At 37.8% G+C, this 16,557-nt stretch overlaps 1 protein-coding gene across 6 annotated transcripts in view; it reads right to left on the bottom strand.

The window, feature by feature from the left end:
- LOC143035134 (pre-mRNA-splicing regulator WTAP-like) overlaps positions 1 to 16,557 on the bottom strand; it is a 95,703-nt gene that overhangs the window by 51,414 nt on the left and 27,732 nt on the right. For 2 of the 6 annotated variants that reach the window (XM_076201736.1, XM_076201742.1), the window contains exon 2: positions 13,683 to 13,702. The exons of 1 other annotated variant lie outside the window; for it this stretch is intronic. Coding sequence is in view for 1 of the 5 variants with exons in the window: in XM_076201742.1 (XP_076057857.1) it covers positions 13,683 to 13,702 (20 nt within the window). In the remaining 4 variants the exon portion in view is untranslated. Of the gene's footprint in view, positions 1 to 13,584; positions 13,703 to 16,557 lie in introns of all 6 variants that reach the window. 3 more of the 6 variants (XM_076201737.1, XM_076201739.1, XM_076201738.1) reach the window with 3 other exon arrangements.

Genomic DNA, 16,557 nt, shown 5'->3' with positions numbered 1-16,557 from the left:
CGGTACTCGACCGCCTCTATACTTGACCAAATCGGTGCTCGACCAAAACATTCGAGTAGAAAATGCATCGGACCTCGAACAGATTTTCGGTACTCGACTAGCTCGAACAGCGGGTAAGCGTCAGTTCGACTCAGACCGCCAGCGGAGTAAGACGTACGCAGTTTGTTCGAGTATTTCTTCCCAGATTTAAACTTTTTCGTGTTGCTCTAGCCCTTAATAATGGGTCCAAAGAAAGACAGTGATAAGGGGAAAATTGGTTTCGGTGTTCGAACAAATCGGTGCTCGACCACCACCTCAGAACGGATTATGGTCGAGTACCGAGGTACGACTGTACTGTAAATATGGTGTCCCTACTTTGCGGAAATTCAATTATCCCGGCCAGTCTCAGAACCAATCTACCGCAATAAACGAGAGATCACTGTATATCTATTCAGTACCCATTAAAAGTATGTGGCATTTACTTCTTGCAGGCACATATTTGTGATGAAAATAAAGGGTCATTTGCTGAGGTGAAATTATGTAGTTAGAATGTATCTGGCAACCCCCTGCTGTCATGCTGGGCCAAAAAGTAGAACATGAATGAGAACCCAGCCAGTCACTCCCACACTGCTATAGGAAGGGCATTTGCATGTAAACCCTCTCTTTGGGATCTTGCCTTTTTTCACACTGGTTTTCTTCATTTCCCTAGGGTCTGTATCATTACCATGGCTCTTACAAAGGAATTAATTAAAGTAATAACTGCCTAAATCATTGGACTAAAGAAAGCAGGCCATGGGACTAAAGAAATCATTGAAATGTTGAAGGTGACCAAGTCCAAAGTCAAGAGAATGCATGATGCGACTTAGGGAAAGAGGAGGGAGACCTGGAGATACCATTAAAATAACATGGTGCAAGGGGTGCTAAGAAGACTTTTCCTTCAGAGATTTTGCTTTTGTTAGTGGCCTTCCTAGTGGATTTGACTTTAAAGAATGCTTTATGATATTAAAAACCCTTGGAGAAGTCTTTTTAGGATGCCCTATCCCAGATTTCTGGGATGGTAGCTCCAGCCCTCCTCCCTCCCAAAATAGCACCATGTATCTCTTAATTTTGAACCTTCAATGTTTCACTGATTTCTTTATTTCCATGGCCTACTTTCTTTATTCCCATGACTTGGGCAATTATATCTTTAACTTCTTTGTAGGGGCTGTGGTAATGATACAGACCTTAGGGTAATGAGGAAAACTAGCGTAAAAAAAAAATAAAGCAAGGACCCGATGAATGGGTTACCTGCAAATACTCTTCCTACAGCAGTGTGGGACTGACTGGCTGGGTTCTCCCTCATATCCCACTTTGTTGGCTCAGTGTGATAGCAGGGGGTTGCCAGGAACATTCTATCTACATAATTTCACCTCAGAAAATATATTTCTATTTTTGTCACAAATATGTGGCCATATGGGGTAGGTGCCACATACTTTTGATTAGTACTATGTGTGTGTGTATATATATATATATATATATATATATATATATATATTATATACATATATATATATATATATATATACACATATATATATATATATGTATATATAGTCAAACTTTGGTTTTCATACACCCTATTTTTTGCACAATTTAGTTTTGGATAACATCTTGTTGAAATTTTGTCCCAGTTTTCATGCATACATACATATACCAAGGCTTTTTCCCCCTTACAAGGGAGGTAGCCAAAAAGGAAAAGGCATAAAATCATTCCCACCCATTCCATCCCTGAATACACTCCACATCCCTCCACCCTCCCTCTTTTCTTAGCACCTCCTGGATGACGGGTCATCCCTGCACCTTGTCCACTGCCCTGGGTCACAAGCAGTGTCGCAAGACACAGCACATCCACAGCAAGGCATTAAAAACCAAATTGTAAGAAAAAATAGGGTATATGAAAACCAAGGTTTGACTGTTATATACAGGTAGTCGTCGACTTACAACCTATGCGACTTACGACTGATCGACTTTACAACCACGAGATGGTGCAATAATATCTAACATTTAATAGAGTAATAGAATTGCAATGTTATGCCAGGCAGTGCAGTACATTACTCCGCACGCTGCGAGACGCGAGTACGATAGTTTTCGCAGGCTGCCGGCAGCGTCAGCATCCCAGCCAGCTAAATATTCTTTCATTTTGTTTGTTTCAAGTAAAATGTTTCCTAATTTTGCATTGCATTTTGTATTTTTCTATGTTTTGCAATTAATAAAATATAACAAACTTTTTATGCCTACTAGTTTGTTGTCGATAACAATATGTTCGGTACAGTACTTAAACAAAAAGAATATGTTTTGTTGAAATAAAAAAAATCCTAATTTTGCCTTACATTTTGTATTTTTATGTTTTGCAATTAATAAAATGTAACAGTATCTTTTTATGCCTAGTCTGCTGTCGATGACAAAATGTTCGGCACAGCATTTTGTATTTTTATGTTTTGCGATTAATAAAATGTAACAGTAAACTTTGTTTATGCCTAGTCTGTTGTCGATAACAATATTTTCGGTACAGTAAGTAAACGAAAAGAATGTGTTTAGAATTTTTTTTTTTCCTAATTTTGCTTTACAATGATTTTAATGTAACCAACAAAAAAGGATTTGTAGGTCAAAGATGACAGGACTTTATTCAGTATGCGTAGGCCTAGGCTACGTTTCCTAACGAAAATGATAAAAAGTTAATGAATATTAAACAACATAGCTCAAAGATAATAAGATTTTATTCAGTATGCATACGTTTCCTAAAGAAAGTCTGATGGTAAAATAATACAAAGGTTAACAAATACAGTATTAAATATCATAGGTCAAAGATGATAGGATTTTATTCAATATGCTTAGGCCTAGGCTACGTTTCCCAAAGAAAATCAGATGAAATTATAAAAAGGTTAAAAATACTATACAACATAGTTCAAAGATGCTAAGATTAATTCAGTATGCTAAATATACAATATATATATATTATATAAAGGGTAATATATACTGTATATATATATATATAGACCGACTTGCGTCCAAATCGACTTACGACCTGTCTGTCGGAACCGAACTCGGTCGTAAGTCGACGACTACCTGTACATATATATATATATGTGTGTGTGTGTGTGTGTATTTACCTAGTTGTATTTTATGGGAAGGGGAACTATGCTCATGGTGTCCCGTCTTCATATCTCATTTTATCTAGACTGTTTTTAAATTTGTATATTTTTTTTGCACATACCACTTTCTCATCTAACTTCTTCCAAATATCTATTACTCTGTGGGGAAAGCTGTTCTTTTTCAGATCTCTTCTATACCTGTCTTTCTTGATTCTCTTTCCATGTCTTCTTGTATTTCTACTATCCCATTTTATTAAATCCTCTATCAATAGTTTCTATGCCTTTCATGATTCTATGAATAGTTATCAGATCTCCTCTCTCTCTTCTTTGCTCTAATGTCTGTAGCTCAAGTTTTGCTAGTCTCTCTTCATATGATAGTTCTGAGTGTTGGTGCCAATTTTGTAATTGTTCTTTGTATTCTTTCAAGTATTGTTATAATTTTTTTGTACTTGGTGACCACGTTGTCGCTGCATATTCCAATCTTGGTCTTATCAAAGTGACTAGTATTTTCTTCACCATTTCTTCATCTAGGTATGTAAATGCCACTTTGATAGTTCTTTTTAAATTATAAGTTTCTCCAAAAATCTTGTTTATATGTTTCTCAGGGGACATATTATCATAATGACTCCTAGGTCTTTTTTGTTTTCTACTTTTTTTTTTATTTCTTCTTCTCCCAATTTATATGATCCCATTATTCTTTTTTTGCATCTTCCAAATTCCATTATACTACACTTCTTAATATTGAATTCCATCTCCCACTTTCTACTCCATTCCCATACTTTATTGAGATCACTCTGTAGCAACTCACAATCTTCTTCAATGTTTGCTTTTTTCAACAATTTTGCATCATCAGAAAAGAAGCTCATACAACTTTCAATTCCTTTATCCATATCATTAATATATATAGCAAACATTATGGGGGCCAGAACAGTTCCTTGTGGAACACCACTTATCACTTCATCCCAATTAATGTTTGTCTCTTATCAATACTCTCATTTTTCTTTCATGCAAAAGTCTTCCATCCACTTCAGCAGTTTGTCATATATTCCTCCTACAGTTTCTAATTTCTTAAGCAACTTCTCATGTGGCACCTTATCAAAAGCTTTTTTCTGGTCTAGAAAGACACAACCAGCCCATCCATCTCTTTCCTGTATTATATCTATTAGTCTTGAATAGAAACACATCAAGTTTGTGACACAATCTTCCTTGTCTAATCCAAACTGCCTCAGATTTAGTATTTTTTTTCCAAATGGTTTACCCATCTAATTTTGATAATGCTTTCACAAATTTTAGCTACCGTGCTTGTAAAAAAGACCAATCTATAGTTTGTAGGGTCTTCTTTGTTTCCCCCCTTATATATTGGTACTATATTTGCTCTTTTCCAATCTTCTGGAACTTTTCCTTCCTTCAATGAACTGCTTATTAGACTATGTATTTTGTCCCTGCATTCTCTCAAAATCTAGTTTACCATTTCATCTGGACCATGAGATTTTCTAACATTGAGATTACTCAAGTGATTCATTATTTCATTCCTTGTTACTTCTATCTCTTTCATATGGGGGGACTTTCCCCTCCCACTTGACATCTCTAAGTTAATGTTCTCCCTCGTAAACACCAATTTAAAATGCTTGCTCATAATTTCTGCCATTTCTATTTCCTCTGTGTATTCTACTCCTCCTTGTCATTGTTTCACTAATTCTTGTTTGTTTTTCAGTTTGTTGTTTACAAATCAATAAAACAGTTTTGGTTGATCTTTACATTTTTCCATGACATCCTTTTTGTATTTTCTCTTTTCTTCTTTGCGCACTTGTACATATTCATTTCTATAACCAGTATATATTTTTAATTTTTTGGATTTTTTGTCTTTCCTTTATTTTATCCAAGCTTTATCCCTTTTATCTTTCTACATCTTTTGTTGTCCCAACACGAGGTGATTAATGGAGTTCCACAGGGAACAGTTTTGGCTCCAATAATGTTTGCTATATATATATATATATATATTATATATATATATATATATATATATATATATATATATATATATATATATACTGTATATTAATGATATGGATGAAGGAATTGAAAGATATATGAGCTTCTTCGCAGACGATGCAAAAATGTTGAAAAAGTGAACACCGAAGAAGATTGTGAGTCGCTGCAGGGTGATCTCAATAAAGTATGGGAATGGAGTAGGAAGTGGGAGATGGAATTCAACATTAAGAAGTGTAGTATAATGGAATTTGGAAGAAGCAAAAAAAGAATAGTGGGATCGTATACATTGGGAGAGGAAGAAATTAAAAAAGTGGAAAAAGAGAAGGACCTAGGAGTCATTATTATGAATATGTTCCCTGAGAAATATATAAAAAAAAAATTGGAGAAATTTATAATTTAATAAGATCAAACAAAGTGGCATTTACATACCTAGATGAAGAAATGGTGAAGAAAATACTAGTCACTATGATAAGACCAAAATTGGAGTATGCAGCGACAACGTGGTCACCAAGTACAAAAAATGTATAACAAAATTTAAAAAGAATACAAAGAGCAATTACAAAATTAGCACCAATGCTCTCAGAACTATCATATGAGGAGAGGCTGACAAAACTTGAGCTATAGACATTGGAGCAAAGAAGAAAGAGAGGAGACTTGATAACTATTCATAGAATCATGAAAGGCATGGAAATTATTGATAGAGAGGATCTAATAAAATGGGATAGTAGAGATACAAGAGGACTTGGAAAGAAAATCAAGAAAGACAATTATAAAAGACCTGAAAAAGAACAGCTTTCCCCACAGGATTGATGTTTGGAACAGATTAGATGATAATGTGGTGTGTGCAAAAAAGATACATGAATTTAAAAAGAGTCTAGAAAAACAAGATATGAAGACGGGACACCATGAGCATAGCTCCCCTTCCCATAAAATATAACTAGGTAAATACACATATATATGTTCCTTGTGAAAACTTTTCCCAAGTCCATAGAGACAGTCCACCCATCCATTTTTTTCATGAAGACCATCAACTACTCTCTCATAATAGTTAAAAATGTGTTTGCCACACAATATTTTGAAGCTAAATCAAGTTTCCTTTTCTCACTCCCCTCCAATAATTTCATCCTTGTGATTTTCTCATGCAATGCTGCTCCAAGACATTGATCTATAACAAAGCCGATCTTCTATGTTGTCTCTCTTATAAAATGAGGCAACATCTGCTCTCTTCCACTTAGAAACTCCTTCCTTCAGCATGAAGACCTAAATCACTGTGTATCACAAATATCAACTGCTCCATACAATATTTCAAAATCTACCCTGACACCTCATCTGCTCCCATTCCCTTATGAGTATCCAGACCTCTCATTAAATCCATCAAGTCTTATTTGCCATATTTAACTTTGAGTACCTGCAACCATCTCTCAATTACAGGTTCCACAATATCCTCCTCCATTTGAAACACCATTTATCAACTACTGTTCTTCACATTACACATAGCCTTTCTTCATCCACTTTTGTTCTTCCAGTATTTCAATCTATGTTATCTCTAGACTTTATCATCTAATCTATAAAACAATAGAAATGGTGGTTGAACAAGTTTTATTCACAATACAGTGTGTACTTTAACTCAGCCATCCACTTTATAAGGGTTGGGAAGACTTATGGGAGGAAGGATTGAGAGGACTGAGAGAATCAGGGGAGGAACCGAGGGAACAATTGGTGATTAGTGTGGGTTTAGGAAAGGTAGGGGTTGTGTGGATCAGATTTTTGTGGTAAGGAAGATATATGAGAAAGATTTAGCAAAAGGTAAGGATGTTTTTAGGATTTTTATGGATTTGGAAAAGGCTTGTGACATGATAAGAAGGCACTGTGGAAGGTTTTGAAGATATATGGAACTGAGGGAAGGCTATTAAGGGCAGTCAAAGAGTTTTTGTGAGAGTAGTAGAGCCTGTGTTAGGATTGGAGACAGCTGGTGATTTGAGGTTAAGATGGAGCTGTATAATGTGTCATATTGTCATGACTGTTCAATATGTACATGGATGGTGTGGTAGAGGAGGTAAATGCAAGGGTAATGGACAGGGAAATGGAGATGATTAAGAAAATGGACAAAAATAGGAGGTGAGCTGATTGTTGTTTGCCAACAACACTGCATTTGTGGCAGGGTCAGAGGGGGGATTAAGGTAGTTATTGACAGTTTGGTTAGGTATAACAGGACAGAATTGAGGGTATAAATACCATGATGAGATGTACAAGGGGAGAAGATGGCAACAAGTTGGAAATCTTGAAGGAGAGAGGCTGGAAGAAGTTGGATAGATTCGGATATTAGAGGTTGCACATGGCAGGAAAAGGAGTGGAGGTAGAAATAAATTGTAGACTGAGAAAAGCAAGTAAATGCCTTGTGGGATTAAAATGTGTCATGAGAAATTGGCAACTGGGAATGGATGCAAAGAGGACATTATAAGAGGTGATTGTGCCAAAAGCACTGTATGGGGCACAGAGAAGCAGAGAAGAAAATTTTAAATGTGTTTCAGATGAAACCTCTGAGAAGTTTGGTGAGGGTTACAAGGTTGGATAGTGTGAGAGATGAGGAAGTGAGGACAAGAGTAGGGGTAGAAAAGGAGATGGCAGAGAGGAATGATGAAAGAGTATTGGGATGGTTTGGACACATGGAAAGAATGAGTGATGAAAGATTAGTAAAAGAGGTGTGGAAGGCAGGGGTGGATGGAGTGAACTGAAGGGGGCATTGAGCAAGAGGGGAATGTCTGTTGAACAAGGAAAGGAGAAGGAAAGAGATATGGGTGAGTGGAGAATGACTGTGTATAGATGATACTAGATAGATAGTAGGGGGAGTAGGGAGTGGTTATGTATGAATGATACTTTGACGCAGCCTGAAGGGATTTCTCCCCGTCTTCTCTTTTCCCATAAGAGGGAACAGATTTTTTTTTTCTTTTGTTGTTGCTGATTAAGTGAAACGGCCTTGCTGTGGATGTAGTGTCCTGCTGCACTGCTCCTGACCCAGATCAGTGGGCAGGAAACAGGGTGAGCTGTCATCCATGAGGAGCAAGATGAGAGGGAGGAAATGGTGGTGGGCGAGAATGAAATGGGTAGGAGTGGGTGTGTGCCTTTTGACTTAGCTACTTCTTTTATAAGGGGGAAAAAGCTTTTGGTACGTACATAACAAATATATGCACAAATACATAAAACTTGGGCTCCTTTCAACATTTATCAACAATTTCCTTTCACTTTTCCCTTCCTCCCACTTTTAAATTTTTACATAGGTACTTCTTGCATCCATAAACTAGTAGTTCCTCAGCCTTTTCCTTACTTTATTTCCATGCCTGTTTTCTCATTTCTAGAGTATCATATTCTTACACCTCGATAAAATTCTCCTGTTATTCTTTTTCTTCTAGAAAACCAAGGTACAAATTTAACACCTTCTGGACAAGATTTGAGAAAAAATCTTGTATTTCCATAGTTTCCATTTTCAACATTTCACTATTCACACTACCAGATTATTGTTTTGATGCTCCAAAATTTACCTTGGAATAATTTATCTCCCATAACTACAACTCACTTCATCCATTGCATCTAGTTTTAGTAAAAACTCCATTTCAGTGACCAAATGGTCATGGAAAATTTCATTCTGTGAATCTTTAGTAAATATCAAAATTAGCCTAGATGGCTTTTCCTCCTCTCTAATTCTTGTAGCTTCCTTCATTTATTATATGATCATATTGTCCATGAAGGAAAGTAAAATACACGCATGGTGATTAATGAACTTTAATGAAGGAGGTTATAACATAAAATTATAATAACTTATTAACAGATATATGATAAATTCTCAAAATCTGTATTTTGATTTGTCATTCAAACCTAGTGCTATTAGTTTATGTTAGGCAGATTAATCTTCAACCAAAAAATATGAGCAAACTACAACATTTGTTCTATACTATCCACATACCTCCTAGTACCAAACATTTCTAACACAAAAACTAGCAAAATTAGGAAAATTTTATATCACTTGTGTAGCAATCATTCCATAAATCAGACTAGGCCTTGATGGGACATGTGATTTAAACAAATCTTAATGACATTTACCCCCCTTAAATTCCCATTGTCAAGATGATCAGTAAGAATAAAAACAAGCAAAATGAGTAGAACACAAGTCAACTGTGGGAAGCAACTTAATCACTCTTAGTGGTACATTGATCACACATTTGTCTGTATCACCTGAACACAACGATTTCCAACTTGTCAAAAACTTCCTGTGTCATCTTTTTCTTAGGCTTCTTTCATCCCAAACAATTCCACCACTCACTAATAAAGACTAAAAGTGTATCCTTGTTTTTCTAGGTGCTTTTCTATATCTTAAATGATTCACAGAATCATCTGCATCAAAACACTACTGCCAAACTGATCACATCTTTATTTTCTCACTAATGGGTGCTTCCATACTCCTCCTTTTCTCAGTAGATATTGCCGCACTTTTAATACACTGAGGAGCTGTAAGCACAGTGACAATCACTAAAAAAGCACTATGAATCCACGAACATGAACGACAGCAACAATACATGCAATGCGCACGGATGCATACGAGATGGAGTCGTATTACTTTTCTTTTCACATGATACAGAAACTTCGCATCCTATGCCAACAAGCCAGACACCATCCAAGTTGGCATAAATTTGGAATGGGGGTGGGGGTGGGTTGACTTCACTGTATATAACATACAAAAACTTGTCATACTGCAGTTATTCCAAATCCTCCTATTTACTTCAAACAACATGGAAAAAATAAATTTCTTTTGAACAACGGTTAGCACTATAAATTCTATTAATGAGCATGGTAGGTACTGTTGAGGCAGTTGTGTTTACAATGCAACATCCTTTGTAGACTTACAACAATAAATAACACTGCAGCAATTTTTATTTCAAGCCCAATTCATATCTATATCAAATAGTTCAAGAAGCACTAGAAGGAAAAATCAACATAGACACCAAATTCTACATTGACATTCTTTTTTATTTTTGTGCACATCAGTAATTTTTGGAACACGAAATTCAATCATGATAATTTAATTAAGTATACTGAAAATATGGTGGTAACTGTATAAAGAAGCAGTGAGGCATAAACCAGCTTCAGCTGTCGGGCCTTGTTCTGGAAGAGCTAATGGGTTTTGAGAAGAGGAACTAGGGAGAAGATTTGCTCTGATGTTAGTTATGGATTTAAAATATTTTGTCACCAATAACCAATGCAAATATTGGGACTGCTTAGCCAGTCTAGAGAACGACAGCAACAACTATCCATGGTGACAGTAGACACTGTGGGAGATTTTGGAGACATATGGGATCAGAGGAAAGCTGTTAAGGGCAGTAGAGTTTTTACAAGAGTAGAGTCCACATTAGAATTAGAAATGGAAAGAGTGAGTGGTTTAAGGTGAAGGTAACTTTACCAGGGGTGTGTCATGTTGTCATGGTTGCTCAATATGTGCATGGATGGGGTGGTGCAAGAGGTAAATGCAAGGGTAATGGGCAGGAGATTAGAGATGGTTAAAGAAAATGGAGAAAAGCATGAGGTAAGCTGATTGCTGTGTGAAAGGAGAAAGTTGAAGGTAAATGTGGGTAAAAGGTGATGAGATGTACATGGGGTGAGGATGGCAGAAATCAGGAAATTAATATTAATGGAGAGAGGCTGAGGGAAGTGGACAGCTTTAGATATTTAGGGTCACATGTGATGGGAAAGGGAGGAGTGGAGGTCGAGGTAGATTGTAGAATGAGAGAATCAAGTAAGTGACTAGGGGGTTAAAAAGTATAACAAGAAATAATCATTTGGGAATGGATGCTATGAGGAGATTATATGAAGGGGTGATTATGCCAACAGCACTGTATAATACATACATATACCAAGGGCTTTTTCCCCTTATAAGGGAGGTAGCCAAAGTCAAAGGTATAAATCCACTCCCACCCATTTCATCCCCACACACTCCACTCCCATTCACCACCCTTCCCTCTCTCTTTTCTTGGCTCCTGGATGATAGGTCATCCCTGCATCTCACCCACTGCCCTGGGTCAGAAGCAATGCAGCAAGACACAGCACATCCACAGCAAGGCTGCCCCACCTAACCAGTGACCCCCTCTCTGTCCCCTCATGCAGAAAAAGTGAAGACAAGGAGAAATCCCTTTGGGCTGTGTCAAAATATCATTCACACATATTCCCTAACCCTGCCCCTTTAATCCACCAACTCTCTTCCATGCATCACAGCATCATCCACACACAACCACTCTCTACTTAGCCCCATCATCTTCGTTCATCCTTCCTCAACAGACATTCTCCTCTTTCCCAATATCCCCCTTCCTGCCCCAATCCAACCATCTCACCCTTGGTTATTCCCTCATGCTCACTCCATCCACCCCCACACCTTCACAACTCTTCCACCAACCTTTCCTCACTCATTCTTTCCATGTGTCCAAACCATCCCAATATTCATTCATCAATCCTATCCCCCAACTCCCTTTCCACCCTTGTTCTCCTCCTCACCTGATCATTACTCACTCTATCCAGACTAGTAATCTCTACCATACCTCTCAGGAATTTCATCTCTTCCTCCTATGTTCCATGTTTCTGCCCCCACACAATGCTCTCAGCTCAATCACCCTTTCATAAAATCTCCACTTCGCATCCATTCCTAAATGTCTATTACTTCAGGGTCTACACGGGGTGCCCCTATGGACCAGAGTCACACATTATATTGTGATAGAGGAAATCTCTATTTATATAGAAATGATGCTACTTTATTATACTGTGACTGTCCCTCTGTTATGCTCTCCCCTACTGTTAATACTATACTGTACCACTTCTCTAAATATACATTTCCTTTTTTGCCGAACCCTCTGGTAGGGGAGAAAGAATATGGCTACCAAGTATTACCACAGTGGTAAAAGGTAACAAAAACAGGACAGGGATAGGACTAGGCATCCTACTCTCTGTAGCCCCAAAGGGGGCATTTCTTAAAAAAAAAATAAATAAATAAATAAATAAATAAATAATTATATACATACATACACCAATGGCTTTTCCCCCCTTATAAAGGAGATAGCCAAAGTCAAAGGCATAAATCCACTTCCACCCATTATGACACTACATACTCCACTCCCATTCACCACCCCTCCCTCCCTCTTTTCTTGGCTCCTCCTGGATGATGGGTCATCCCTACACCTTGCCCACTGCCTTGGGTCTGAAGCAAAGTAACAAGACACAGCACATCCACAGCAAGGCTGCTTCATTTAATCAGTGACTCCCCCCCCCCCTCTCCATTCCCTAATGCAGAAAAAAGAGAAGATGGGGAGAAATCCCTTTGGACTGCATCAAAATGTCATTCACACATATTCCCTCTCCCCCATCCCCTATCCACTCTCTTCCATGCATCACAGCATCATCCATACACAATCATTCTCCACTCACCCCATCTTCTGTCTTCTCCCATCCTTCCTCAACAGACATTCCCCTCTTTCCCAATTACCCTTTTACCCCCATCCATCCATCTCATCCTTGGTTGCCCCCTCATGTTTACTCTCTCCACCTCCCACACCTCTTTTACTAATCTTTCTTCACTGTAAAAAATAATAATGGTAATAATAATAATAATAAAATATAAAATAAAATAATTAAAACAAGTTTCTGGATATAATCTAGAGACCAGGTACTGTCTGCTTGGGGCTGAACCTCCTTGTGGAGGTTGGGCGGTGGCAATGCCTTGTGTCTTGGTGACATTCAAGTCATAAATGGAGGATGGGAAGTCTTCCATCCTCTCCTGGGTGTCAGTGCAGTCTCTTGGACACATACACTCACCCTACACCCATCCAACATCCATCCAAAACCCATTGATTATTTTTCTTAGCTCCTTCAGAATGATGGACCAGCCCTGTCCTCCACCATATTGTTTAGGTCAGAGGTAATGCAGCATGACACATCTATATATATTCATGGTATTATCCACTATGTCAAGAGGAAATGCCATATGAGAAACATTTATTCCTTTATGACATTTTGCTCATTAGTGCTTTGCCAAATACATAATGTACTTGATAAGCAAGTGAAATGTCACATCAGGAATGATGGCATTTTCTCACACAGTGTTTCCTAGTTTATTTACCACTTTTATGCCATTACAGTATTCACAATGTTGCACCTTCCTCCCATCATTACCCTACCACTGCACTTTCCCCTTTTTCTTGATTTTGTTTCAAATCTTTTTCACTTAAATAGACATATATATGCATACACAAGAGACCTGTGGCTAAAAATTGATTAACTGACATATATTATGAAAATAGTCAAATGAATTGCCAATAAATTCTGTATAATTAAGTTCCTCCGCAGAGACTTTAATGGCACTTGTATATTTCTTACACCAAAATAAGAATACACAATCTATTCAGTACCTTAAAAATTAAAGTTACATAAATATGGAATGAACTCCTGCCTTTCAATTTGTTTGCATACTCGCCGTTTTAAGCTGGCACTCGTTGCATCACGTCACGAGGATGTGCATATATAAACTGCTGTTCCACTAGCATTCACCTTTTAGATGTGTTCCTGTTCTGTGGAAGAAGGGAAAAAAAATGTTAAAAAAAAAAAAAAAAAAAACATCACACACACATACACACAATTCCATATTTCAATCATTCTCCAAGTCTTTAAGCCCTTCAAAGGTGATGCTTCCTTAGCAGGATATCCTATAAAAAAAGCTGAGCAATGGATTACCAGACACAGCTAAGTAAAATCATACAACATTAGTTAGAATAAGACCTATAAAATGCACTGTTACATACAAGTTAATTTTCATCCTTTCATTGCACAGACATTTCCTAAGCTGAATCCTCATGTAGAGTACTGACTGCACAAGGTTTATGCAGTCCATATGTTAAAGACTTTTATGACAAAGCATACAGACCAGTCACACAACATTCTTTTAATAATGAAGGCTAATCTCCTAGCCACTGTCTCTTATGCACGCGACCAACAGCTAGGAATTGGTTCTGCTGTGAATTGATAAGTAAACAAAATGTATACAACCATACACAATGCAGACAAGAAATATATCCCCCGAGGCAACAGAAAATCACAACCCAAACTTTATACCATAAATACAAAGCCTCATCAGACAATGTGACACATATAATACCCCCACACCTATCCCTCAGAACATAAAACCCAATACAAGCACTAAAGACTGAGATTAACAACAAAATACATTAAATTGACAAACATTTGTCAACACATTTGATCACAATACACCAAAACTTTGTACAAGACAATCAATAGCATTATATTATCCTATGTATTGTATAATGACCAATCACTGCACACTAGAAACTTAAGAACGGAGAACCACAGGGCTTAGTTCTAACTCCCACACTCTTTAATCTACTGGGTGCGGCAGACATTTGAGAACACAACTTATTGGTGACGTAGTATTCTAAATGCCACAGTTAACCATTTTTTTTTTCTTTTTTATCCAGGCTGCATGGCGGAATTGAGGATCACTCAGGAAATAAAGAGGCATGCTGTAATCATCTCTTTAGCTGCAGGGCACTCTAACTCTGAGATCGCTGCATTCCTGAATGTCGCCAGGTTGTTAATTTTCAAAGTTCGGAGATAGCTTGATGCTGCCAGTGGCGATGTGGTAACTATTTCTCACCAGAAACGACATCACCAGTGCTCAGACAGTATAAGGACACCTGAATTCATCAGTTCTGTCCAAGCTACCATTGATGAGGACCCTGGCAAGTCCCTTAGGGCACTGGGAAGGGAGTTTCATGTTGATGAGACCACCATCTGACATGTGGTTCACGAAGACCTTCATTACAAGTTGTACGTGATGCAGAGAGGACAGTTCATGTCCCAGACAATCCAGGAGAACTGAGTGACCAGGGCCAAGTGTCTCTAAAACAAGCTGAAACATCCGGAGGAGCCAGGAATGCTGTGGTTCTTCTCCAATGAGAAAAACTGTCCAGGACCAGAGGGTGAACCGCAGAAATGATTGGTGGCTGTGTCAAACTGCTGAGGAGGTTCCGACTGCCATGCACCCAAAATTTCCAACCTCCATAATGGTTCTGGGTATCGTGAGTAATGAAGGCAACATGATGCCTCCACATTTCTTCCCTCAAGGTCGAGTCAATGCCGCTGCTTACACCAATGTTTTAGACAGTTGTGAAACCATAGATTACTGCTGTAGCACGTGGCAGGCCATATGTTTTCCAACAGGACTCCGCTCTATCGCAAACGGCCCACACTATCCAAGAATGGCTAACCAATAATTTTCATGACCACATCACTCCCAACATTTAGGCCTCTAGCTCTCCTGATCTTAATCCTTTCAACTATTACATCTGGGGCATTGTTGAGAGGGCCTCCTGTGTGCATCCACACAACACCGCTGCAACTCTTCATTAACCACTTCCATACGGTGATGCCTACGTAGGTGGCATGAGGAGCAAGTGGGTACTTGATGATGCCGACGTCGGCATCTTGATTATATTTATTGTAGTCGCACCTACGTAATTTCCATTCTCTCTAAACTGGCTTCATCATTTTCTATGGTTATCAAAATACACGGGTGAAAGAGAACGAACGATTGAGCACTGACTTTATTTTTTATAATGCGATTATTATGATGCAACATCGCACGTCGGGCAGCTAATGCTGCCAGACGTGCGATGTGCCCCGGAGTGAAGAGGTTAAGCTATTGTAGCTGCAATGGCAAACATTCCCATGACCCACCTCATTACTGCCTGCCAGTGGTTTAGACATCTAGAAGCTGTTATTATGAATGATGGTGGTTTCATCGAATGAATACATACAGTGGGTAGGTATTCACCTGTACAGAACAGTAAATGGTACTGAAATGTTCTATCTACAGTGTCATTTTCATTATTCCAGACGTTCCTACCTACCTACATTACAAAACAAAAAAAACAAAATAATAATAATAATAATAATAATAATACACTGACAAAAGAGATATCTTGACGAGGGATAGGAAGGTTTTAACATATCATAAAAACATATTAAAAGACCACCTATAAAAAAAAGACACAGCATGAATACTTGGTATACATTAGGTGGTATAGCCCAACTTGGAACAATGCATGCATTATAATCAAAGTATATATGGAAAATAAAGATATAGACCAAGTTGGAACCATACATGGATTTAAAGCCTAGTATGACAAATGGGTGAGTATTATACAGGACCCAATGAGTGTTGCTCTTTTCCTGCATGCTACAAATAGGTAAGCACATATATGTACACACATATGTATATGAAATACAAAAATAATGCATGACAATGGCACAAGTTTGCTCACAAGGATAGAAGCACTGGTAAACTACAGCCCCTAACAACATATGAAGACACCAACACTTGTATACACATTTATTAGAAAATTAACAA

The sequence above is a fragment of the Oratosquilla oratoria genome, chromosome 18 (assembly GCF_046742065.1).
Source record: "Oratosquilla oratoria isolate Oo_2021 chromosome 18, ASM4674206v1, whole genome shotgun sequence".
Lineage (NCBI taxonomy): Eukaryota > Metazoa > Arthropoda > Malacostraca > Stomatopoda > Squillidae > Oratosquilla > Oratosquilla oratoria.
The sequence above is the reverse complement of the archived record's forward strand: the minus strand, read 5'-3'. Positions and strand labels throughout refer to the sequence as shown.